Below are 25,357 nucleotides of genomic sequence, written 5' to 3' on the forward strand. Positions count from 1 at the left end.
TTTATGAGAGAAGAGGAAGACACAGAGACACAGAAAGAAAGCCATGTTGCCTGGCCGGTGTGGCTCAGTGGTTGAGCGTCGACCCATGCACCAAGAGGTTGCTGGTTCGATTCCCGGTCAGGGCACATGCCCAGGTTGTGGGCCCGATCCCCAGTGGGGGGCATGCAGGAGGCGGCCAATTGATGTTCTCTCTCATTGACATTTCTGTCTCTCTCCGTCTCCCTTCCTCTCCCTCTCTAAAATCAATAAAGAAAAAAAAAATTTAAAAAGGAAAGAAAGCCATGTGAAGGAGACTAAAGTTGGAGTTACGAAACCCCAAGCCAAGGAATGTCCAAGGTTTGGGTAGCACCAGAAGCTGGAGAGAGGAGGCATGAAACAGATTCTCCCTCAGCCTCCAGAGAGGGTCAGTTCCACCAACACTGATTTTGAAGTTATGGCCTCCCGAACTGTTAAAGTAGAATTTTCTGTTGTTTCAACAGTTGAGATTGTGGCAATTTCTAGAGAAGCCTGAAAAAACTAGCACAATTGAGATGCTGAGAAGCACTATTGAATTTAGAAAAATACAAATGGAAGTTAGAGATTGTGAGCATACGGGGAAAAAAACCTAAAAGTTTAAGTGTGGGAGTAGATGACATTTGGTCAGATATCTAAGAGAGGTAAGGAGCTGAGCCATATAGAAATCTAGAAGATATTTTCCGATGCAAAGAGCAAGAGGCCAGAACATGGTTATACACTGAAGGAGCAGCAGGAAGGACTGTGGATGGCCAGTATGAGCAAGGGCAGACAGAGGAAAACACGATCAGTAACTAGCCCTGAGGCTGCTTCATAAGGGTATCTCGTAGGTGAGGTTATACACAATGAGATGTGACTTGGTAGAAGGTGATGCACCATGAAGCAGTGTTATAAACGAAGTATTCTATGGAACTATGTTTTTCTGCGTGCAATTTATAGGAAGTTAAAATAAACACTCTTGTGCCCAAACATTGACTGTCAATAAGGGTGATTATATTTACTATGGACTAACAAGAAATAGATGGTAACATTTATTGAATACTAACGATATATGCCAGGCACTACTCTAATTGCTGTGCATAGAGACCTGTTTAATCCTCATAACAATCCCATGAGAGAGGTGTTTTCATTTCCTTTTTAAAAATTATTATATATTTTTTTATAGTAAAGAATCTTTTTTTAAATTGATTTTAGAGAGAGAGGATGGGAGAGAAAGAGAGAGATGAAAACATCGATGAGAAAGAACATCGACTGGCTGCCTCTTGCATGCCCCCAACTGGGGATCGGGCCCACAACCTGGGCATGTGCCATGACCGGGAATCGAACCGGCGACCTCTTGGTGCATTGGTGGATGATCAACCAGTGAGCCACACTGGCCAGGCATATTTTTTAAATTTTTTATTGAGAGGCAGGGAAAGGGAGAGAGAAATAGAAACATTGATGAGAGAGAACATCGATTGACTGACTCCTGCATGCCCCCCACTGGGGATCGGGCCCACAACCTGGGCATGTGCCCTGACCGGGAATCAAACCGGCAATTTCTTGGTGCATGGGTCAACACTCAACCACTGAACCACACTGGCCAGGCTTCATTTTTTTTTAAGGATGAGGAAACTAAGATTCAAGTAAGGTAACTAACTAATACACAGTTTGAGAACAAATTAGCTCGCACAAATGGCATTTGAATTCTGGTCAATGTGAAATGAAAGCCTGTGTTTATAAATTCTGTGTTATTTTGACCCATCTACTCAAACAATATATATAATTACAAATAAAAAGCCCAATTAATTAGGTATTTAAATCTTAGAAGACAATCTGAAGGGCTTGAACTAGAAGAATCTTTTATCTTCATACATCATTTGAAACCCCTGTTTAACGTATTATTTAATTATGTAGGCTCAGGGTAAAGTATGCAGTTTAAGAAATAATAGCTGACAAACCTTTGCTATTAAGTTCATTTTTTCAATCACTGTATCTGGTCAACAATGCAAGCAATTGTGTTTTCCCTTGACATTCAAAAGGATTTTGATATTTCTACCTCATTAGTGTCGATATTGTTTCTATGTATGAATATAATGAATATACATTTCTTTTAAAAATTTCATTTCATTTTATTGATTTGAGAGAGAGAGAGAAAGAAAAACATCAATGGGAGAGAGGAACATCGAGTGGATGCCTCCCGCACTCACCCCGACCTGGGATCAAACCTGCAACCTGGGTATGTGCCCTGACTGGGAATTGAACCTGCAACCTTTTGGTGTATGGGATGGTGCTCCAACCAACTGAGCTACCAGCCAAAACTGAATGTGCATTTCTTTAAAGATAAAATTCCAATGAGTGTAGTAAATAAATTCCTTGATATTTCCTCAATACATTTGATGAGAAATTAATAATACAGTGAAGATAAATATTGTATTTATGAAATGTTGCTTTCTCAGAAATATAGGTAATTCATCTTTTTTATCCCATTTTAACTACTCTTTAAAGTCCACTTACTATAAAATCTGCTGTGAGATAAACTGAAGAGCTTTTAATCTAGCTTCTGAAGTTTAGAAAATGTAAGAGACATGATTGTGATGTTGGCGTTTTGTTGAGGTTTTTATTTTCTGGTATAATGGCATACTCTTTTCTAAAGCACGAATGCAAAAATAAGCAGTGTTATTTTTTTCTACCCTTTGTAAATTAGTTTCAATTTTAAAATTCTGTTTTTATCGTTGCTTGTTATTCTTTTTGTTTTGGTCAGGGTAAGTTTGATCTAATTAAAATGATAATTGGAATTGGTGAGGATAGGAGTGTAGTTATATAGGTCACATCTGATTTTTTTACCTTCAATTTCTCTAGTCCTATTTGAGACAGCTAATAGTTTTCTTTTTTTTTACTAATTATATTTATTATTTTTTCATTTTTCATTCTTATTTAAATTCCTCTCTATTTCTCCATTTATTCTATGTTTCAGATTCTTAGCTGAGTGATGTAGAGTGTGGACTAATTCTTAGTGTATCCCTTGAGATTCCTAGAAGAATGTCTTTTGAGGAATTATAAATGTCATTATTATATAAAGGGCTTTAATATAATAATAATGAATATTCTGCAGCTTATTACAAAAAGAAATTAGGTTTACCAGTACCTTAGTTCAACACATTTTTTTTTTAAACTATAAAAAATCATCTTAACACATTTCTTTACTGGTTTATTGATATCAACTTAGGAAATACAGATATCTATGTTCAGGAAGCAACATTAGTGAATGTTTTTAAAGTGGTTAATTAGTAAGTTTTTTTGTGCTGCAAACCAATTTTAAATTATAGCTTAAATAGTGTACCTTCATGATTGTTTTTATCTCTTTTATTTTTTATCCTCACCCGAGGACTTTTTTCCATTTTTTGTTCGGATAGAGTGGGGAGGAGAGAGAGGAAGAGAGAATCGACGTGAAAGGGACACATCAAGTGGCTGCCTCCCACATCAAGTGGCTGTGACCCATCAAGTGGATTGGGGACAAACTGCAACCGAGGTACGTGCCCTTAACAGGAACCGAACCCGGGTCTCTCTGGACCAGAGGCTGACGCTCTAACCGCTGAGCCAAACTGGCCAGGGCTGCTTTTATTTATTTGATATTGAATGTACACTTACAAACCAATCTCTCATAGTAGCAATGAGGGCCCCTATTTGGACATGTTTATGTTGTCAATAATTTATCAGTAGCAACTTTGAAAAACTCAGAGGACTTTCAAGACAATAACTCACAGAATAGTTTTTTGTTTTGTTTTTTAATATAAAATCTATTAAGACTTTGTTTCTACCTAGTTTGTGAATTTTGATAGGAGTTGAAAACATTGATTTTCTAAAATTTTAACATATCTTTACCAAATACTCAAGCTGGGAGAAAGTGCCTTCTTGTGTTTTTGGATATGAATCTTGAGGTATTCATAATTGTAATAATAAAACAGGACTGCTCCCTCTTCCTGCCCACACTCGAACCTAATGTCCTGATATTAGGAGGCAATAGGTATATAATTCTTTAATTCATGACTTGTCCTTGATTTTTGACAGAGAAAGCTAATTCAGAATTTCTGTGGCTACCAGCTCACTGACAAAGATTTCTGCACAAATTTTGTGTGCAATTTGGAAATTGAACTAGAGAAGATAAAACTATAAATCCGTAATTCCATTCTCTATTTAAATGACTGGAGTCATTGTGATGTCTGAATGATAGCAAGCTGGAGTCGACACAGATGATACAATTCACTATAGTTAAGAGTAAACCTGTTTAACATTTAGAAATTACCAGTCCGGATTTTAATATGTAACTGAAAGAGAGGTTTTTCACTTGACACATCATTAGAAAGAATCCCTAGAAGCAAAATTGCAGACTGATGGTAGTGATATAAACATTATTTTGTATGTATGTTTTGGAGAAAGGTATAGTCATCTCCACCATAAATTGTAGGTATGAGTGGGTGATATTAGTACTATTCATGTACAGCAGATCCTCCTCATGATGGCATCCAGTTTATATACAGTAGAACCTGAATATTTCTTTTAGTAGAGCCAAGAATTAATGCCAATAACCTGAAGTGTCCTTATTGTGGCACATTTTTCATTGCAGAGAGTAGTTAAATCTTCAGTTTATCTTCAGCTATATGGTAATTATGTCTATTGATAATAGGGACATCACCATTTTTATGAGGTTTTTTTGGCAGCTTAATTCCTTTTTACCCAGCCCCCCCCCCCACCTCCTCTCCTCTGACAGCTGTCAGTCTGTTCTCTGAGTCTGTTTCTGTTTTGTTTGTTAGTTTATTTTGTTCATTGGATTCTACATATAAGTGAAATCACATGGTATTTGTCTTTCTCTGACTAGTTTATTTCACTTAGCCTTAATTGCAATCACCTTTAGTATTTTGAGTATACATTTGGCAAACTATTGTTGTATTTTCCTTTGCAATTTCTAATTAATACTTTTATATTTCAAGTTAAACATTACTATAACATGTAATAAAGAATCATACATTTCTTCATTAAAGACATGTATGTGTGGGAATGTTTCCAAAGGAAAGATACATTTTTATTTGTTTGTTTGGTTATTTAAATTTTTATTGGTGCAATATTGATTAACAGAATTATGTAAATTTTAGGTGTGCAGCATTATAATTCAATGTCTGTATACTTTATTGCATGCCGTCCACCAAAAGTCTAGTTTCTTTACATTACCATATATTTTACCTGACCCACTTTTCCAATTTCCTGCCTTTACCCATTTTGCTCTCTTTCCATCCTCCTTCCTCTCTGATATCTGTTTCTGTGAGTTTGCTTTTGTTTAGTTAATTCATTTGCTATTTTTGTTTCAGATTCCACAAATGAGTGGAATCATATGTGTTTTTTCCATCTGGCTTATTTCACTTAATACCCTCAACATCCATCCATGTTGTCACAAATGAAACTATTTCATATTTTTAATGACTGAGTAGTATTCCATTGTATGTTTGTGTATGTACACTATGTCTTTTGTTTTTTTTTTTTGAGTGAGAGGAAGAGAGACATAGAAATATTGATGAGAGAGAACATCGATTGGCTGCCTCCTGCATGCCCCCAACTGGAGATCAGGCCCACAACCTAGGCATGTGTCCTGATTGGGAATTGAACCAGTAACCTCTTGGTGCATGGGTCGACGCTCAACCACTGAGCCACACCAGCTGGACCACTACGCCTTCTTTATCCATATATCTGTTGATTGACACTCAAGTTGTTTCCATATCTTGTCTATTGTAAATAATGCATTAAACATAGGGGTACATATAACTTTTTAAATTAGCATTTTCATATTCTTTGGGTAAAGACCCAAAACAGTAATTGTTGGATTAAATGGTAGCTTTATTCTTTATTTAAGGAAACTTTATACTTTTTTCCATAGTGATTGTACTAATAATGCACAAGGGTTTCCTTTTCTCCACATCTTGTCCAACACTTGTTATTTCTTATCTTTTGATGACAGCCATTTTAACAGACATGATTTTGATTTGCATTTCCTTAAAATTAGTGATGTTGAACATATTTTCATATGTCTTTTGGCTATCCGTATGTCTTCCTCAGAAATATGCTTATTTAGATTTTCTTCCCACTTTTTTAATTAAATTGCTGTTTTTCTTTGTTGTTGAGTTATATGAGTTCTTTATATAGTTTGCATATTAATCCCTTATCAGAAATAACAGTTCAAAATATCTCCTCCCATTTTGTTGGTTGCTTTCTTGTTTCATTGATGGTTTTCCTTCCTGTGCCCAAGTTTTTAGTGTGATGTAGTCCCCATTTATTTTAGCTTTTGTTACCCTCACCTTTGGAGTCAAATTTACAAAAACCCCACTGAGGCTAATGTCCAGAAGCTTAGTGCTGTGTTTTCTTCTATGTATTTTATTGTTTTAGATCTTATATTCAAGTATTTAATCTATTTTGAATTATTTTGTGTGTATGATATACAATGGTGGTCTAGTTTTGTTCTTTTGGCTGTCCAGTTTTCCCAACACTCACTATTGCAGGATCTTTCGTTTTCCATTATACGTTCTTGATTCCTTTGTTGGAAATTAGTTTGTAATTTTTGTGTGAATTTATTTCTAGGTTCTCAATTCTCTTCCAGTGATCTGTGTGTCTGTTTTACTGCCTGTGCCATACAGTTTCAATTATTATAGCTTTGTAGTATAGTTTGAAATCAGGACGTGTGATACCTCCTGCTTTGTTCTTTTTTCTCAAGATTGCTTTGGCTAGTCAGTTTTTTGTAGTTCCATACAAATTTTTAAGGTATTTTGTTCTATTGCCATTTGTGATTTGATAAGAATTACATTGAATCTTTAAATTGCTTTAGGTAATATGGACATTTAAAAAATGTTAGTTCTTCCAATCCATGATGATAGAATTTTTTAAATTTCTTTTTGTGAAAGACACACTTCTAAAAGTGTGCAGTAAATGCATGAATTATTTCTAATCTCACATATCTTAGAACATTTTAAAAGTAAACAATGTCACCCGATAAATTCAAAAAATAAATAAACAAGCCAAACCAAAAAAAAAGCAGGGAAGAATAAGGCAGAATTAAAGTAATTTTGTATTAAGGATCCTGTTAGGATATTGGACATGTATGTTTGCTTTCTTTCTAAAAGATGAAGTTGAGTAGGGGCTGAATGAACAAAGGTGAGGGAGATTTTAAAAGATGGGCAGGGTTTAGTAGGAAGGCAGGATACATGGAGCAAAGTTCCAGACGATGTCAGAAAGAGTGGGATCAAGACCATTGGTTGAAAAGACCATTTCATCATTCAGGACAAAAGCAGGGAAGTATTAATGTGTGACATGGAAACCGCATTGTCTTCTGTTTATGCTTTAAACCATAAAGAAAGGTGTTATAGCCCTGGTCAGTTTGGCGCAGTGGTTAGAGCATTGGCCTGAGGACTAAAGGGTCTCAGGTTCAATACCTGGTCAAGAGCATGTAGCTGGGTTGCAGGTTCGATCCCCAGCCCCGGTCAGGGTCATGCGGGAGGCAACCAATCAATGTGTCTCTGTCACATCGATGTCTCTCTCTCTCTCTCCCTCCGTTCCCTCTCCTTGGGTGAGGATTAACAACAACCAAAAAAAAAAAATGAAGAAAAAGAAAGGTATTATAATGAAAATAAGAGGAACCAAAGAGATTAAACAGTTTGAGAGAATAGTAAAAGTTTATAATTATTGTAATGAGAACAGAGAAAATGGAAAATGACCAAAACAATAACACAAATTTGATTGAAGTAAAACTAATTCTAATGCCCACTCTCATTGAATGTCTAAGCAGCCCTCATGGCATATTTGAGAATTAAATGGTTCCACAATCGTGAAAAAATGTTTATGTAAAAAAAAAAAATCACCCTATATTAAACTGCTAAATAATCAATTGATCTTACTCTTTTGACCTCTTTCAATTCCTATTTGGGGAAAAAATGTGTTAAGAAGCAAAGTTTTACCACCATCCCATTTCTGTTCTAACAATTTATAAAAGCTTTAAAAATGTATTACTATTTTTGGGATTTATGTTTAGGATCATTTTAATGCTTTTATAACCATCTTTAAAGAATTATAACCACCACCCTGGCCAGTTTGGCTCAATGGTTGGAGCATCGACCTGCAGTCCAGAGAGACCCGGGTTTGGTTCCTGCTAAGAGCATGTACCTCACTTGCAGCTTGTCCCCGGCCCTGGTTGGGTCGTGCCGGTGGCGACCACTCGATGTGTCCCTTTCACATCGATGTTTCTCTCTCTCTCTCCCTCCCACTCTATCTGAACCAAAAAAAAAAAAAAAAAAGAAAAAAGAAAAATGTCCTCCGGTGAGGATAAAAAAAGAAAAAAAGAATTATAACCTATGTAATATATTAACCCACATGCTAATTACACAGTGCACTCTTATTTTTATGTTTTTAATCCTCACCCAAGGATATTTTTCCATTTATCTTCAGATAGAGTAGGAGGGAAAGAGAGAGAGAGAGAGAGACATCAACGTGCGAGAGACATGTCGATTGGTTGCCTCCCACACGACACTAACCAGGGCCAGGGACAAACCGCAACAGAGGGATGTGCCCTTGACCAGAATCGAACCTGTGAGTCATTGGTCCGCAGGCTGACGTTCTATTCACTGAGCCAAACCAGCCAGGGCCACAGTACACTCTTAATAATTCATGGTAGCAGCAGTGACAAGAATTACTTTGAAAATGAGGACCAAATGAAGTTTATAGTGGTGCCTGTATATGCTTGTGCATACAGGTGTCTTTATTTGGACCTAATTCTTAAAAAACTTATTTGTAAGCCATTACTTTGAAATATTTCAGCCACTGAATGCAAAACATAAATTGTTCTTTTAGATTGTTAAATGTAACTTAGTGATAATTTCTGATGAGAGTTGAGAATTACAATATGGAAGTTTAAATGATCTGGTGTGAAATACTTTGATGACTGTATAACTATTCCACTGAATATCTGAGGCTCTGTATTATGGCTATGGACCTTCACTGGCTTTTAGTACAAATATTGAAATGTAAAAATACAAAGAATTATAGTGTTGTGTAGTTACTTTTTGGTCTTTCATGTGTTAATAAAAATATGTGTTTGTTCAATGTAGTGCATTTAAATTATGTAAAAATGAGAAAATGTCTTCAATTACATTTGATAAGCTAGAACTAAATATAAATTATGTAATATTTTATTTTTTCTGATAATTTCTTTTTTTTAAATTTCTTTTTTCCTTTATTGATTTTAGAGAGAGAGGAAGGGAAAGGGAGAGAGAGGGAGAAATGTCAAGAAGAGAGAATATCAGTTGGCCGCCTCCTACATGCCCCCCACTGGGGATCGAGCCCACAACCTGGGCATGTGTCCTGACTGGGAATCGAACTGGCGACCTCTTGGTCCATGGGCCAATGCTCAACCACTAAACCACACCGATCAGACTTTCCGACAATATCTGTAACAGATACAACCTAATCCAAGTTCTCTGGGACAGGCCACTTCATAGAAATATATGATCTCTATCTAGATCTGGATGCTTGTCAAGATCAGATCTCTTCACAGAAACATTAAGAAAAAAGCTTTTGCAATAGGAACATTTCAGCTTGTACGGTAATCTGTGTGATAGGTATTGTTCTTCTATGGATGACCTCTTTGCGCGGAGTGATAGCTTTATCCTTTTTGACATCATTATGTTTGCTGGGGGAAAATCCTGCTGTGTTACATCATAATAACATGTAATCTTCTTGCTCAGTTTAGCTGAGATTTAAGGAGACTGTTCATAAAAGCTGTTCTTTAAAAGCCTGATCTATAATTTTGCAGAATCACCCCAGCAGAAAAGCAAGACGCTTTATAAGAAAGATACAACCATTAAAACTCTTAAATGAAGATTAGTTTCAAGTTTTACAATCCGGTACCAAACCATCTGGCAAAGCTCATGTCAGGTTTTAAACCTCTGAGCTTTCTAAGTGTTAATTCATCCCCCTTCCCTAACATTCCTCCTGCCCTAAACATATCCACATACACTCGACTTGTTGATGATTAAGATAAAAGATCTAATTAAATGCTCCAAGCTTGTTGAGTTTTCCACCTGGTGATTTGTTGCCCTTGAAGACAATTTCAAAATAGCTGTTTGCTTTTGGCAAAATCCTGAAAATCCTATAGATACATGAATGTATTCTTCCCAAATTACTCTCCTCTTTTTACCACACGTCTCTTCGGTCTAATTAAATGCAGAAGGAGGGTCAGTATATAGGTGTGAAATGAAACCACTTCAAAGGAACTCAGACCAGTGTGGAAAATATTGGACAAATCTATGAAATTACCCAACACTGTTTTCCTAAATAGCTCATCACTTGAGCTTTGATGGTGGCAGTTATCCCAGAAAAAGTACCATCTTTAAAGAACGTTGTAGTTTTATTAAACTGGTGTTAAATTGTTTCTGCACCATGCCTTTTACCACCAGCAGTTTGTGGTTTGCTTTCAGAAATCCATTTCTCTTGACACCAGTTTGACAAAACAATGTAAACAAAGAAAAAAAAAAAAAAACCCAAAACACGCAAACAATAAAGGAGGATTAATCATAAAACATGGGTGTTCCAGATTCACTATGTCCTGCCTTGCCAGAGTGCTGATAAACATAGGTTTGCATGTCCATTTGATTCTGACAAATGTCTCCTAATTACCCTGTGGACAGGAAACATCAATACATTGTATGTTTTCTGGAGTGGCATCATCTCCAAAAGTCATGGTATAAATTCAGCTTGTGAGTTTATCCAGGAATACTGTACTTTGTATAACTTATTAGGCAAACTTAAATTTGTCTTATTTCTCCAAGCATGTAATCTATACATCACTTTTAGGAAACAATATCTTAAGGATACTTGAAAAGTTTAAATGGATATCAAATCTCAAACCCGACATTTGAATTTACTCAATCCAACCCCTATGCTTCTTGCGTCCATCCAAAGATGTTTTCATTGATTTTTAAGCAAATTTAAATGCATTCTTTAACATTTTAATTAGTCAATTTCTTTTAAATGTTTCAATACTTACTTAGGCTTGTGCTCTTTTTCATTTACCTTTATGAATTAATTTATCTATAATCAAAAGAGGTTTTTCCAATTAGAGGGTATATAATAATTTTTTAAAGTAAAGAATAATTAATGTCTGACTTCTCTGTTCCCTTCCCCCTCACAGTACTGTGCTAGTAATTGGAGCAGTTGGTCATTTTCTTATTTTTTGAGAGCTACAAAAACATTTTGTAAGGAATTAGAATTTCTAGTTTGAAAATGCTGAGGTGAAAGGAGAGAGAGTTAGAGAGGGAACCATGTGGCAGACAGCTCTAGAAAGCTTCCACTTTGTGTTAATGGGAAGATAGATCTGTAATAGTTCAAGTGAAGGAGATGATTGTTAAGTGCCAGGCACTTGACTATAGGAACTCAATATAATACAATGATCCTAAGGGGCTTATATTATTATACTCATTTCACAGATGATGAAACTAAGAGTTGTCTTTAAGTTGACAGAGTTCATAAAATTAGGAAGATATAAATAAAGCTAGCCCAGCTGGTGTGGCTCAGTGGTTGAGCGTCGACCCATGCACCAAGAGTTCACTGGTTCGATTCCCGGTCAGGGCACATGCCCAGGTTGTGGGCCCCATCCCCAGTAGGGGGCATGCAGGAGGCGGCCAATTCATGTTTCTATCTCTCTCTCCCTCTCACTTCCTCTCTTTCTCTCTAATATCAATAAAGAATAAATAAATGAAGCCAGATGCAGATTTGATGGGCCCCGCCTTTTCCGCTGTTGCTTGAGTAGATTTTAGTCTCTTTTAAACACCTGACTTTTCCTCAGATATTGACTACCACTTCTGCTCATTGTAATACAGAAACCCACGGCAGAAGGACCTTAAGAAAGGTTAGGGAGAATATGGATTAACTAAGGGCCTTTTTGATTTCTGAAAATCTCTGAAGTATATTCCCTGCAGTTGCAAACTGCCCTGTAATTTATTATAAAAATTAAAATTGATATTTTTGCCAAGGCTTTTAACATGAAATCCTTCAACAAAATATATATATAATTTTTATTTTTTTTCCTTTATTGATTTCAGAGAGAGAGAAATTGAGAGAGAGAAACATCGAGAAGAGAGAACATCGACTGGCCGCCTCCTGCATGCCCCCCCACTGGGGATCGGGCCCACAACCTGGGCATGTGCCCCGACTAGAAATCGAACTAGCAACCTCTTGGTGCGTGGGTCTACATTCAACCATTGAGCAACACCAGCGGGGCCAAAATATATTGTGGGCAAATATAAGCTCCAGATTCCACTTCATATTTTGTAAACTTTGTCATAGTTTTGATGGATATTACTTCTATAGTAAATGTCTTGATTTTTATAAGGAAATGACAATGAGAGAAAGTTTTCATAAATGTAATCATGAAAAACAGCACTTACATATTGATATGTCTTTAGGTATATATCATTGTGGTAGAAATTACATAGGACTCCAACAAAAATGTCTTCTATGCTTGTTGGAGAATATTTTTTTCCCTTAATCTGTCAATATGTCAATAAAATATCCATAATCTATCAGTTAAAGTCACTTGTAGTCTTTGATAAGCTAAAATAAAGTGATGTCTGTGACCATTTAGAATGTCACATTTCTGCAAAACTCAAGATTCCTGGAGTGTGGCTAGTTACCAAGAACACAGAAGCATGCTTACACTTCTAGTGGAAAATCAGCTACATTGGAGAAAGAAATCTGATTGCTGAATACATTGAAATTCCTCTGCTTTCTCATTCTGCTAGATTTTGAAACAATAATGTAATGTTGAGACTATAGTTAGAAATGTCATGATCTTATTCTAACTGGGATTTTTATTTCCATTAGGTTTGAGTGACAATTAAATTTCCAAGTGGGAGAATAAGTGATGCATTTCACATTTCTCTTTGAAACTACCACGGAACCAGTCTGGGTTTACTTCACACAGTAGTCTTGGAATTAATTAGGTTAAAGAATGAATTAATACGTCAGGTCGCTGAAGCCCAGATTCTATTCCACACTCGGGAAACATTCGAGAAGAACAGTTAGAAGGTCTGGCTAGATTTAGGAGTTTCAATTAAATTATGCTGCTTCATAAGGTTATATTTTGGGAAGTGAATTTTAGTTTTTTTGGTCACCTATAACAGTTCCTTGTTATTGTCCTGAAAGACTAAATCTTTTGAAAGCTGAAACTATTTTCCCATTTATCACAAAAGCTGTATCACTGTATTTATTGAGCTATTATTCACATTTCTGTGCATGGAAATTTAGTTGACAATTTTCTTACTTCTTGCTTCAGAGAAAATATTGGGAGAGATTTAATCAATTTTGGGGCTTTTAGTCTGAATGGATGCTTATTATGAACCAGCCTCTTCCTACATCCATAAGCAAAATCATTCAAGCAGACTATAGACAATTTTATTGAAGCATGACTTTTTCTGGATTCTGAAATGTAAAATTATATAAATGAACATCTTTTTCTTTCATGTATGTCTATTGAATTAGGCCAACAGGGCATCACAAGTAAAATAATGTATTTGTGCTTAAAAGATTTAATATATTTTTTTTTATTTATTTTAAATATGTTGTTATTGATTCTTTTAGAGAGAGAGGAAGAAAGAGAGAGATAGAAACATTGATGTGAGGGAGAAACATCCATAGGCTGCCTCTTGCACACCCTCTACTGGGGATCGAGCCCCCAACCCAGGCATGTGCCCTGACCGGGAATCGAACCGGGAACTCTCAGACCGTAGGACAACGCTTAGCAGATTTAATAGATTTTTTAAACAGTGTTAATAGATTTTAAACATTGTTGAATTTTCTTTCAATGTCTAACTATGAACTAATAATATCTAAATCGGGAAAAGTAAGAAGATCCAATATCGATCTTTCCTTCTCTGGGAAGTGTTATTTTTATTTATTTATTTTTAGCAATAATGCCAGGGACTTCTTAAAAGGCTATCAGATCAATGATAAGACACACTTTTCACTTTTCAGTTTTGAGCCCTGCCTTAATAAGAACTGGATTAAAATGAGGCTTAAATCTGTAAAGCCTGTGATTATTATAAAGCACTTTACTTTTCTCTCGACAGTTTGACATCTCATTCCTTAAAAGGGAAGATACCGTTGGGTTCAGTACATGGTGCATGTAAGGAAACAGAAATGCAAATCTGCATTTTATTTCTTAGGTGTCACTGATGAACCATATTTCATTTTCTTAAAATAGTTCATAAAAGTTTTAGAGCACTGATATTCCCTAGAATTGCCATTTCTCTCACTTGCACGATAGTTAACTCTCAGCAGTTTTGTGTATTGGAGCTATTCTATTAGGCAATTTCCTAGCTGTTGATATTATAACTGTGGGATTTGGCCTTGGCCGGTTTGGCTCAGCGGTTAGAGCGTCGGTCTGTGGTCCAGAGAGACCTGGGTTCGGTTCCTGCTAAGGGCACATACCTCGGTTGCAGTTTGTCCCCGGCCCTGGTTGGGTCGTGTGGGTGGCAGCCACTCGATGTGTCCCTTTCACGTCGATGTTTCTCTCTCTCTCTCGTCCTCTCTCTCCCTCCCACTCCATCTAAACAAAAACTGGAAAAAGATATCCTCGGGTGAGGATAAAAAAAGAAATAACTGTGGGATTTGGTGAAAGGGGGAGGAGTAATGGAAAGAACATTGTAAGGATGGAAGTGTTATTTTACCTTTATTTCTTTTTTTTAATTTAATTTTTATTTTTTAATTATTTTTATTTTATTTATTCATTTTTATTTTACCTTTAAAATTTTATTTCTGAACAGAACAAAATTCAACACATTTCTAATATTTAGATATTGCAGAGGAGGAAGAATCTTTTCTCTACCCTCCTAGGTTCTTTTGGCTTCTATAATAATTAAATCTACATGGGACAGTTATACAAGAGAAATAACCACATTTACTTACATAGGTATGTATGAGAACCCCCCATATATGAGAGAGTCAGAGACCCCACATACATGAGAGGCTCAGAGACAGGAAGGAAAAGTGAAATGTACAGGGCACTCTGAGCTAAGGATGAGATGAGGCATCTTGGGATTTCGGAGGGTCAAAGCACCACCATAGGAAGACGGTCAGTAATTAGTAGTTTTCCCGGCCATAAAGATAAGACAACCCAGTCGATGTGACTCAGTGGTTGAGTATCAACCCATGCACCAAGAGGTCTCCAGTTCAATTCCCAGTCAGGGTTGTGGGCCCCATCCCCAGTAGGGGGCATGCAGGAGGCGGCTGATCGATGTTCTCTCTCATCCATGTTTCTCTCTCTCTCTCTCTCTCTCTCTCTCTCTCTCTCTCTCTCTCTCCCCTTCCTCTCGCTCTCTAAAATCAATAAAGAAAAAAATTTTTTTTTTAAAAAGATGAGACAAAAAGGTTATATCTGATAATCTCTTATTATGAGCAAGGCTCTTAATTTAAGGTTTCTAGGTAGTTAAGTGGGAGCAGAAGTTACTCTTGAGCCTGCGGGGTGTTAGTTGCCTTCAGATCAAACCCATCTGCACACCACAGAGACACATTTAGGGGTGACTCATTCTGAAACCCTACAATATTAAAGCATATTATGCAATCAAGACATTTAGTTGCCAAATTGAAATGGACAAGATACATCCACATAGCATGAGACATTTAACCACCTAAAATGCTATCCCTACTTAATTAAATGGATATTCAAAATTGGCATTTTACATTTGACAGAAGGCAGTCGAGACTGGCATCAAACTGCTCACAGTTGACAAAAAAAAAAAAAAATGTTTCAAGCAGGCGCTTCACATGTGCATGGAAATGCAACTCTAATAGACAAGGTTTAAAAATAACGTGAAATCTGAAACCTGAGCACAAATCTGCTTAGAAACTCTGGTAGTACAAGAGACTTTGCTCACATACATTTGAGCATTTCTACCTTGCTCATTGTAAAACTATAGAAATCACCAGCTAACTTGCAATTCCACCAAGATTATGTGCTTAGTTCATTTCCTCCTGTATTTGTCCCACCATTAAGCTTCATCTTCGTAGCCCTCCAGTCATACTGACCGCATCCTGGGCTTCCCTGCCTTGTTAATACAACCAAACAATCAAAAAAACACCTCTTCTGGGGGGGCGGGGAGGAGAAACATCTAAGTCTACCCGACTTTACTTATTTCATAGGCTTGTCCATTCATCATAGTTCTTAGTCGGTCTCTCCTTTTTCCCTAAATCAGGGGTCAGCAAACTTTTTGTAAAGGGTCAGAATATATATTTATATAACAAAAGGGAAAATACATTTCAAAGTATTTCTGGAATATGATGAAGAAAATAAGCTAATGAATAAAATAGATCCAGAGACCTGAAAGTAGGGAACAGACTGACAAACCTCAGAGGGAGCGGGATAGGGGGGTGGGGAACAGTTAAACCCAAGAATTTATATGCGTATATGTGTAACCAATGGACACAGAAAATAGTACAATGACGTGCAGTGGGTCAGGGACGGGAGCAGGTGGAGAGTGTCCATGGGGGAAAAAGGAGGGACATTTAAAAAAAAAATACTTAATAAAAATAAAGTAAACCCAGCAAGTGTGGCTCAGTGGTTGAGCATTGAGTCAAGCACCAAGAGGCTGCCAGTTTGATTCCCTGTCAGGGCACATGCCCAGGTTGTGGGCTCGCTGCCCAGTGGGGGGCATACAGGAGGCGGCCAATCCATGTTCTCTCTCATCCATGTTTTCATTTCTCTCTCCTCCTCCCTTCCTCTCTCTTTAAAATCAATAAAGAAAAATAAAATAAAATAAATTTAAAGAGAGTTTATATTTCAAATCGTTCTGTTTATTAGTCCCATGTAGGAAATTAAACCAGGAACAGAAGTGTTTGTCTTTAACCAAGTATAACTTTTAATTAAAGTAGGAAGAAATGTGAAAAAAAATATTCAAACAAAATCTCAATTAAAGATAGTCAAATCATCAATTCTAGTAATAATAAGTACAATTTTTATGTAACACAGACCTACTCATGAGATGAATGGATTTTTGTAGCTGATCTCTGACAGCATCTTTTCATCCAGATGGGTACTGTTAAATACTGATATCTATCTACAAGCATATAGGTTTTTTTTTTTCTTTATTGATTTTAGAGAGAGAAGAAGGGAGAGGGAGAGAGAGATGGAAACATCGATGAGAGAACATCAATTGGCTGCCTCCTGCATGCCCCCCACTGGGGATCGGGCCCACAACCTGGGCATGTGCCCTGACTGGGAATCAAACTGGTGACCTCTTGGTACATGAATCAACGCACAACCACTGAACCACACCAGCTGGACTACAAGCATGTAGCTTTAGTTCAGCATATTTATGTCTTGGAAGGCATGTAAAAATTTCTATAAAATTATTTTCTTTAGAGGTGCCATTTAGCATTCCATTAAACTGAAGATGAATCATTTGTAATTGAAGGTTAGGGCGGAAGGTTTTCAATTATATATTTGTTGTGACCCAATGCAAATTCATATGTGGAGGGAGACTTTGCTTCTTGTTTTAACTTCTATAGTGCTAGAGCATATAATGTAATTTGATGCAAACAGTTGTATTTATCATCAAAATTACTGCAGTATAAGTTTTGCATATAAACATTGTTTTTACCTTATAATATTAATTTGTTTTTTTAAGAGACATTATTAAGTCTGCAACAAAAACTCATTGGAAAAGGGATTCAGTATTCTGTAAGGGTGTTCAAGGGTGCTTCTTACTCAGTGAAATTTCAATCTGGGCTCTAAGTGCAAAAAATCTCAATACAAATTTGTCACAACTAAGCCACCCAACTGCTTGTGTGTTAGGGCATGTCTGGATTTCCAGCTGTGTTTTTTTTTTTTTTTTCTTTATTGATGTTAGAGAGAGAGGAAGGGAGAGGGAGAGAGAGATAGAAACATCGATGAGAGAGAACATCGATTGGCCGCCTCCTGCATGCCCCCCACTGGGGATCGGGCCTACAACCTGGGCATGTGCCCTGACCAGGAACTGAACTGGTGACCTCTGGGTGCATGGGTTGTTGCTCAACCCCTGAGCCGCACTGGCTGGGCTTCAGCTGTGTTTTTGACAAAAGGTTACAGAATGACAATGGTTTTATTAACAGCAGTGAATGAAATTCAATAACACATGATACTCAAATATTCTCCACAAAGTATAGGCTAATGTATAATACCATTAATAACCATAGGCTTTGACCATCATACATTTTCCCAAGCCTTGTAAATTTGTCCAACTGAACTTTATTCCGTGTAACACTTCTTAGCAGATCCCACTTCAGATTTTACTGAATTACTGTTTTCTCAGATTTTTAAAAATAATCTCCCCCTTTTTGTTCCAAACAGACTATCCTATCCTATCCTATCTCATCCCATCCCTCCCCATCCCATCCCATCCCATCGTATCCCATCCCATCCCACCCCACCTTATCCCAACCCCATCTCATTTCACCCTACCTATCCCATCCCATCCCAACCCTATCCCATCCCATTCGACCCCATCCCATTCCACCCCATCCCAACCTCATCTCACCCTAACCCCATCCCATCCCAACCCCATCCTACCCCATCCCACCCCAACCCCATCCCATTCTTTTCTACCCTGTTCTATTTTATCTAATTTTCTTTTATATATTCATAGAGAAGAATTCTTCAGCCATTTCAAACTTGGCATTGCTTCCTCCAGTTAATAACAACAACTAAATATTTTTGTAACATCTGTTATCTCTTGAGGAAGACAAGGAAAACCACTCAAGATTCTTTGCTTTTGTTTGTTTCTAATTCACTACTGATGTAGCTGTCAATGTCCTCAACTTTTTGAGGAACTGGACTTGCTGAGGCTAACAGTCTTCAGTTTCTTTTCTCTTGACACATTTTCTGTGGCTGTTTTAACCAAACATAATTTAATTAACTCACCATTAATAAGTGGTTTTCTCTGAATGGTGAACAAAGAGGCCTTTTCAGAGACTTACTTTGATCACAGCCTTCTTTTCTTATTTTTGTCAAGAGATTCTGCTGTGAAGAGATGTTTCCTTTGAATTTCCTAATTCTTCTGACTGTTGCTTTCTCGTGAGTTGGGGTATTGCTCTGTTAATATCAATGGGTATTGCATTCTTTTTGTCACAGATACAGTGCCCTTGCCTAATAAACACAACTTGACATTTCATTTGATAGCAAGGTAAAGTTTGCTCGCCTGGGACTTCAAAGTGTGATGTTCCAAATCTGATCATCTCTTATTTTCTTGATTTGAGAGAATGGGCATGCACTAGTAATACAAATAAATAAATGAATAAAATAATCAGAGTTTCTACAATTTAACCATCCTTCTCCTCCTGGTACAGAGAGGGAGACATCCTTACAAAAGAAAATGTTCCTTTTAAAATGTAAATGTGCTTTACAAAAGGGTAACTTCTACTTGACTTGGTTTCAGAGCTTTTTCTATGTCTGTTTCTTAAAAAGAATCAACCTCTAATAATCCTTGTATCAAAGAGACACATTTTGCAGTGCTACTTTTTGATCTTCTTCAAGACCTTGCATAACTATATATCGAAGTACACCAAACAACAGTAGGATGTCCTGAGAGAGACATATGATCTCTGTCACTACTCCTAACTATGCTTATTATAGCAAGAAAACTTCTAACAGTCACTGAGTGGGTTTTCTTAGCTTCCTTGAAAAATATCTTTCATAGATCAAATGATATTTACCAAATGCTCTATCCTGTATATGAAAATTGCATATGTAGAAAATGTTATGGCATACATTTAATATTTGAAACACAGAGAACATATTGTATGTCCTGAGGAAAATTAAATGGATAAAGACATAATATTTTCAAGACCTTGATAATTGTTCTGCGTTGGTAGGTTTGGATCTGTGTATCAGTTTATAAATGTATTGGCATTTGTAACATTCATTAAATATCTTTGCACTACAGCAAATTTGTGATGTGAAGGCACGCATAGAATAGATTTTCATTTCAGACAATGGTGAATTGCTAAATACAAGCTGTTGAAGCAATCGAATTGTAACAACATTGAATGAAAAGCCCCCCAGCTTACATTTCAACCATTTAAATATTTGAAATTGTTTTTGACAATTCTATTCATATGTCTAATGGACCTCAAAAATGTAACACTGGAATGTAAGCTCAATGAGAGAAGGGATTTCTTTTTTTTTTTTTTTTTTTATTCCCAGCACATAGAGCTGTGCCAATCACACTATAAATTCTAAATCATTATGATATCTAGGAAATGATATTTACCCAGGCACGATTTACCTATATTTGATGCATGTATGCAACGCACTATGTTTTTTATTTTTTAACAAACCACTTAAACACATTTCTGTTTTTATCCCTTTTAAAGCCAATGAAGGAGGTTGTAAGATCCCGCACTCCCATGAAAGAGACAACTGTGGAGATCTGGATGCATCCCCAGCCACAGGTATGAAGGGAAAGACTTGATATTTCCTGTTAATTTTCTTTCATTTATTATTTCATTTATTTTTCTGAATGTATCAGAAGTATTCTTTTCTAATTTGTATTTAGTGATTTTATTGATTTGTGTGTGTGTGCGCACGTGTGTGTGTGAGAGAGAAACAATAAATTTGTTAATCCACTTACTTATGCATTTATTGGTTGACTCTTGTATGTACCTTGACTGAGGATGTAACCCACAACCTTGGTGCATCAGGATGGTGCTCCAACCAACTGAGCTACCCAGCCAAGTTCTTGAATTTGTGAGAAATAGTCTTCATTTGTGTTTCTCAATGTGTTTTCTATGAAGTTTGGTTAGGTGGTTTGGTGCTGAATTTCAAAGTGGCAATATGAGAGTACATGCATAGTTCCTCCTAGTATGGATTGATTATAATAATGAAGTTAGTTTATTTTCTAGATCAGATATAAGCATTCCTCAAAAAATATATTCTAAACGATTGTCTATTCCATTCATGTTTAAGTTTACTTCTGAGATCATATATTGAAAAAGTTGAGAACTCTTTTTTTTTTTTTTAATAATATTACTTAAATTTAAGGTTTAACCTTGTTAAAGAAAAAAACACAGGCCCAAAATGTTATCAGTGGAAATGGAGTTCTTGGGGAGCCACGAAAAAAAAAAAAGAATTTCCTTAGGCCTCCATGGGAGGATGGGGTTTCATGGAAAGGTTTATTAATGATGTAAAATTAAGGGGATTCCCCTCCAACATCCTATCTCCCTTGGTCTCACCATGGAAGAAGTCCAGTCTGGTCTTCTCAGGGCCAGAATTTCACTGCCCAGAATTTGTTTCATATTAAAGCGCAGCCCAAGTGTCCATCAATAGATGAGTAGATAAAAAGCTGTACATGTACACAATGGAATAATATGCAGTAGTAAGAGAGAAAGATCTCTTACCCTTTGAGATGACATGGAAGGACCTGGGAGAGTATTATGCTAACTGAAATAGGCCAATCAGAGATGGACAAATACCACATGATCTCATTTATTATGGAATATAATGAACAAAAAAGCTGAGGAATAAAGTAGACCCAGAAACATAGAAAGGAGTATGAATCAGACTGACAAACCTCAGAGGATGGGGGTGGGGGGGAGGGATGAGATAAAGCAAAGAACTGATATACATGTATGCATAACCAATGGACATAGACAACAATGCTGGGGGTGGGGCAGGATGGGGAGGAGGGTGTCTGGGGGCAAAAAGGAGAAACATCTGTAACAAAAATAAATTAATTAATTAAAAAAAGAATTCAAGGGGAAAAAAAAGAAATACATAAAAAGAAATAAAGCACAGTCCAGTCCAGCATCTGGCCTGCTTAGCTCGTGTTCACAGCTGCAGTACACTGCGTGTGGGTTCTGCACAGCCATGGGTCATGCTTGGAGCAAGTGAGCACAAGTGCAAAACGAGAGAGAGGGAGCTCTGTTTGGGGTTGTCACTTTCAACATTTCACCATTTCTGATGGGGTCCATCCACAAGCCAATCCACTTTTCCCCAGGCTAAACTGACAAGCAAGCACCTTTCCTGTCACCCCAACTTCACTGTGCATGTGCCCATCTCCGCCTTCTCTTCCCAACAATTCAATATGGGATCAGGGAAGGGGTGGGTGTAAATTCCCTTCAAGAAACAATCCTGTGTGAAGCTGTAGCTTCCTGGTGAAGCTTCGCAGATGACCATACTTATAATGTCTGCCCCCCCCCCTTTGCTCTCTTCCTGTTGTTAATATTAATAAACAAGCTAATTATGATAACAAAAATGGCATCACTCATGCTAAAAGCCCCTGATACTAAACCTGAACTTAAAACTTGACCTAGCCCTGGTTGGTTTGGCTCAGCGGTTAAAATGTCGGCCCGCGGACCAGAGAGTCCCGGGTTCGGTTCTCGCTAAGGGCATGTACCTCTGTTGCAGTTTGCCTCCAGCCCTGGTTAGGGCCATGTGGGTGGCAGCCATTCGATGTGTCTCTCTCTAGTCAATGTTTCTCTCTCTCTCTTTCTCCCTCCCGCTCTATCTGAGGATAAATGCAAAAATGTCCTCGGGTGAGGATAAAAAAAAAAACAAAAAACAAAACTTGATCTAGTGACAGTTTCGACCACTTCCAAAAACAATCAACCAGTCTGGAATTTTCTGATCAAGCACTAGTAAACTGATCAGTCTCTATCCCCCAGAGAAAGTAGAGGCAATCTGCATGATAAAAACCCTTGCTGTTCTCTTCCCCAGAAGAAGAGATGCCCTAGACCAAAAATAATTCTTTTTTTTGTTTTGTTAATAGTGCCTTTACTATGACACCCTTCTTCTTATAAAAATATTCCAGTTTGTGCAACCCCTTGGGGAGCCCTTTGTTACTGAGTAGAAAGAGGTCCTCCACCTGGTATTAGCAGAGTTAAATACTAAACACCAAGAACTGTAGTGGAGAAAGACCAACTTTTTTATTTTTTATTTTTTTTTCTTTATTGATTTTAGAGAGAGAGGAAAGAAGTAGAGAGATAGAAACATCGATGAGAGAGAACATTGATTGGCCGCCTCCTGCACGCCCCCCACTGGGGATCGGGCCCACAACCTGGGCATGTGCCCTGACTGGGAATAGAACCAGCAACCTCTTGGTGCATGGGTCAACGCTCAACCACTGAGCCACACTGGCCAGGCCAGACCAGCTATTTTGTTATGAATGGGACCATCCAGGAGAACGGGAAGCTAATGTTCAAAAACCCAAACTCCAGGATGGCTTTCAGACAAGGGGTTTTATAAAGCAAAATCTCCAGTCATCATGAGTAAGGAGTTTAGAGTTGTGGATCTTGCTGATTGGTCAAGAGCGAGGTGAGGGCAATAAATCATTATCTCAGTCTTGTATTCAGCTTGGCATCCCTAGGTCTGGTTTCACGGTCATGTTGGGTAGGTGTGTTCTGTTTTAGGGCTCAGGAGCTGAAACACAATTTAAGCTTGATGTTATCTTTAGCTTAAGAGAAACCCATAACTTGTGACCCTTAGTCAACCATCAGTATTGTTTCTGGCTACCTCAGGGGTTAGTAAAGGAAAGGGTCAAGTTTACAGGGCATGCTGTAAAAAAAACTGAATAGAGTGCTGGGGCTACATATTAAATCAAAACTATACATTAAATCAAGACCCTTGGTTTCACCTTCTTCTTGCTACAGGGGATGCTGCCCGATTCATGAAGTTCGTTTTTTTGTTGTTGTTGCTGTTTTAAAGCATACATCAGGATGTGACTAGGTTATGGGCAAATACTACATCATTTTCTTTTTCTTAAAAATGTTTTTATTGATTTTAGACAGAAAGGAAAGGAGAAGAAGAGAGAAACATCGATGTGAGAGGGAAACATGGATCGATGGCCTCCCACATGTGTCCTGACTGGGCACCGAACCAGTGATCTATTGGTACACAGGGCAAGACTCAACCAACTGAGCCATACTGGCTAGGGAATGAATTTCTTGATTAAGCCAATTAGATTTTCAAATTTACTCCATTAAATTTTGTTTTTTTAACAGCATAGTATGAAGCAATTTATTTTATGCTAATTAGGTGCCTTTTAGTAAAGTCTCATTAAAACAAATTAATTCAGAGGGAAACCCGTTTGAAATTAAAATAAGGTATTTTGAATGATCCACTTTTACTTATTTCAGTCTGGACAGCTCAAGATGTGACTAACAAATACAATCAAATTTGTTTTCTTAGGAAAGGCTTTAAGAGGACTTTTAACAAGACTGAGGAGGCCAGTGTCTAAACATTCATATGCTATTTGTTATTCTGTGACTGATTAAATTAATGTTGTTAATAAAGTAAAGGTCCTAAATCTGACCCCTTGGCTATCAAATTAAGATCCATAAATTGTGTTCTAACCTGTTATTTTCAAATGCCTTTTATTTGTCCTAAAGTATATAATTTTAGAAATTATAGATAGATAAATACACATCTCCAGTAGTAGAAAAACAACCCAAATGGAATGAAAAAAAAATCACATCTGTTTATTGTTTATCATTTCATGTGTGCTTCTGAAATTCATGAAAGTCACGTGTTCAATAATGATAACATTTTACAGTATTTTCCAGCATTAATTGATGCTTTAGGGGAAGAATTACAAAATTAATATATGCACAGTGGGAAGAAATTGATTTTAAAAAGGTATGTTTCAACCTAGGAATTATCCAAATTGTTACAAGTTTTAAATTTTTCCAGGCTGAATTAGTGAAGTTTGGCTAAATTTCAAACTAACTTTCAAGTCTTGCACCTCTGATTCAGTCTCAGGAAAAGTGGAGAGGAGGTGGTATGCAAAGTGATACACTTACCATCTATATCCTTGATTGAAAAGCGACTGTAGTCTTCAGAGTGCAGTTTTGAGGAAAAGCATACAATTTTAAAATATGTACTTTAAAATCCAAAAGTCTGAACTTCCAGTGTGAGAGGAGGTATGACTGGAATAGTTGTCATATTGAACTGGACATTGGTAGGTAACATAATTTCTTCTGTGAATAAAATGATCTATCAATAATATTTTTCATCTAGCCATTTACTTCTGAGTGCATTCTACTAAATGGAGAACAGTATAATTAACTCTACTCACTTTTTTTTTTTTTCTTTTATCCTCACCCGAGGACATTTTTCTTTTTTTTTTTTTTTGGTTCAGATAGAATGGGAGGGAGAGAGAGGAAGAGAGAGAGAAAGAGAGACAAACATCGACATGAAAGGGACACATGGAGTGGCTGCCTCCTGCATGACCCAACCAGGGCTGGGGACAAACTGCAACCGTGGTATGCACCCTTAGTGGGAACCGAACCTGTGTCCCTCTGGACGGCA

At 37.1% G+C, this 25,357-nt stretch overlaps 1 protein-coding gene across 3 annotated transcripts in view; it reads left to right on the forward strand.

Moving 5' to 3' along the window:
* PCDH11X (protocadherin 11 X-linked) overlaps positions 1-25,357 on the forward strand; it is a 770,886-nt gene that overhangs the window by 374,408 nt on the left and 371,121 nt on the right. For all 3 annotated transcript variants that reach the window (XM_036270518.1, XM_036270519.1, XM_036270520.1), the window contains one exon: positions 20,428-20,505. In XM_036270518.1, the coding sequence (XP_036126411.1) occupies positions 20,428-20,505 (78 nt within the window). The remainder of the gene's footprint in view (positions 1-20,427; positions 20,506-25,357) is intronic.

The sequence above is a fragment of the Molossus molossus genome, unplaced genomic scaffold, assembly GCF_014108415.1.
Source record: "Molossus molossus isolate mMolMol1 unplaced genomic scaffold, mMolMol1.p scaffold_m16_p_2, whole genome shotgun sequence".
In the NCBI taxonomy this organism is placed as follows: domain Eukaryota; kingdom Metazoa; phylum Chordata; class Mammalia; order Chiroptera; family Molossidae; genus Molossus; species Molossus molossus.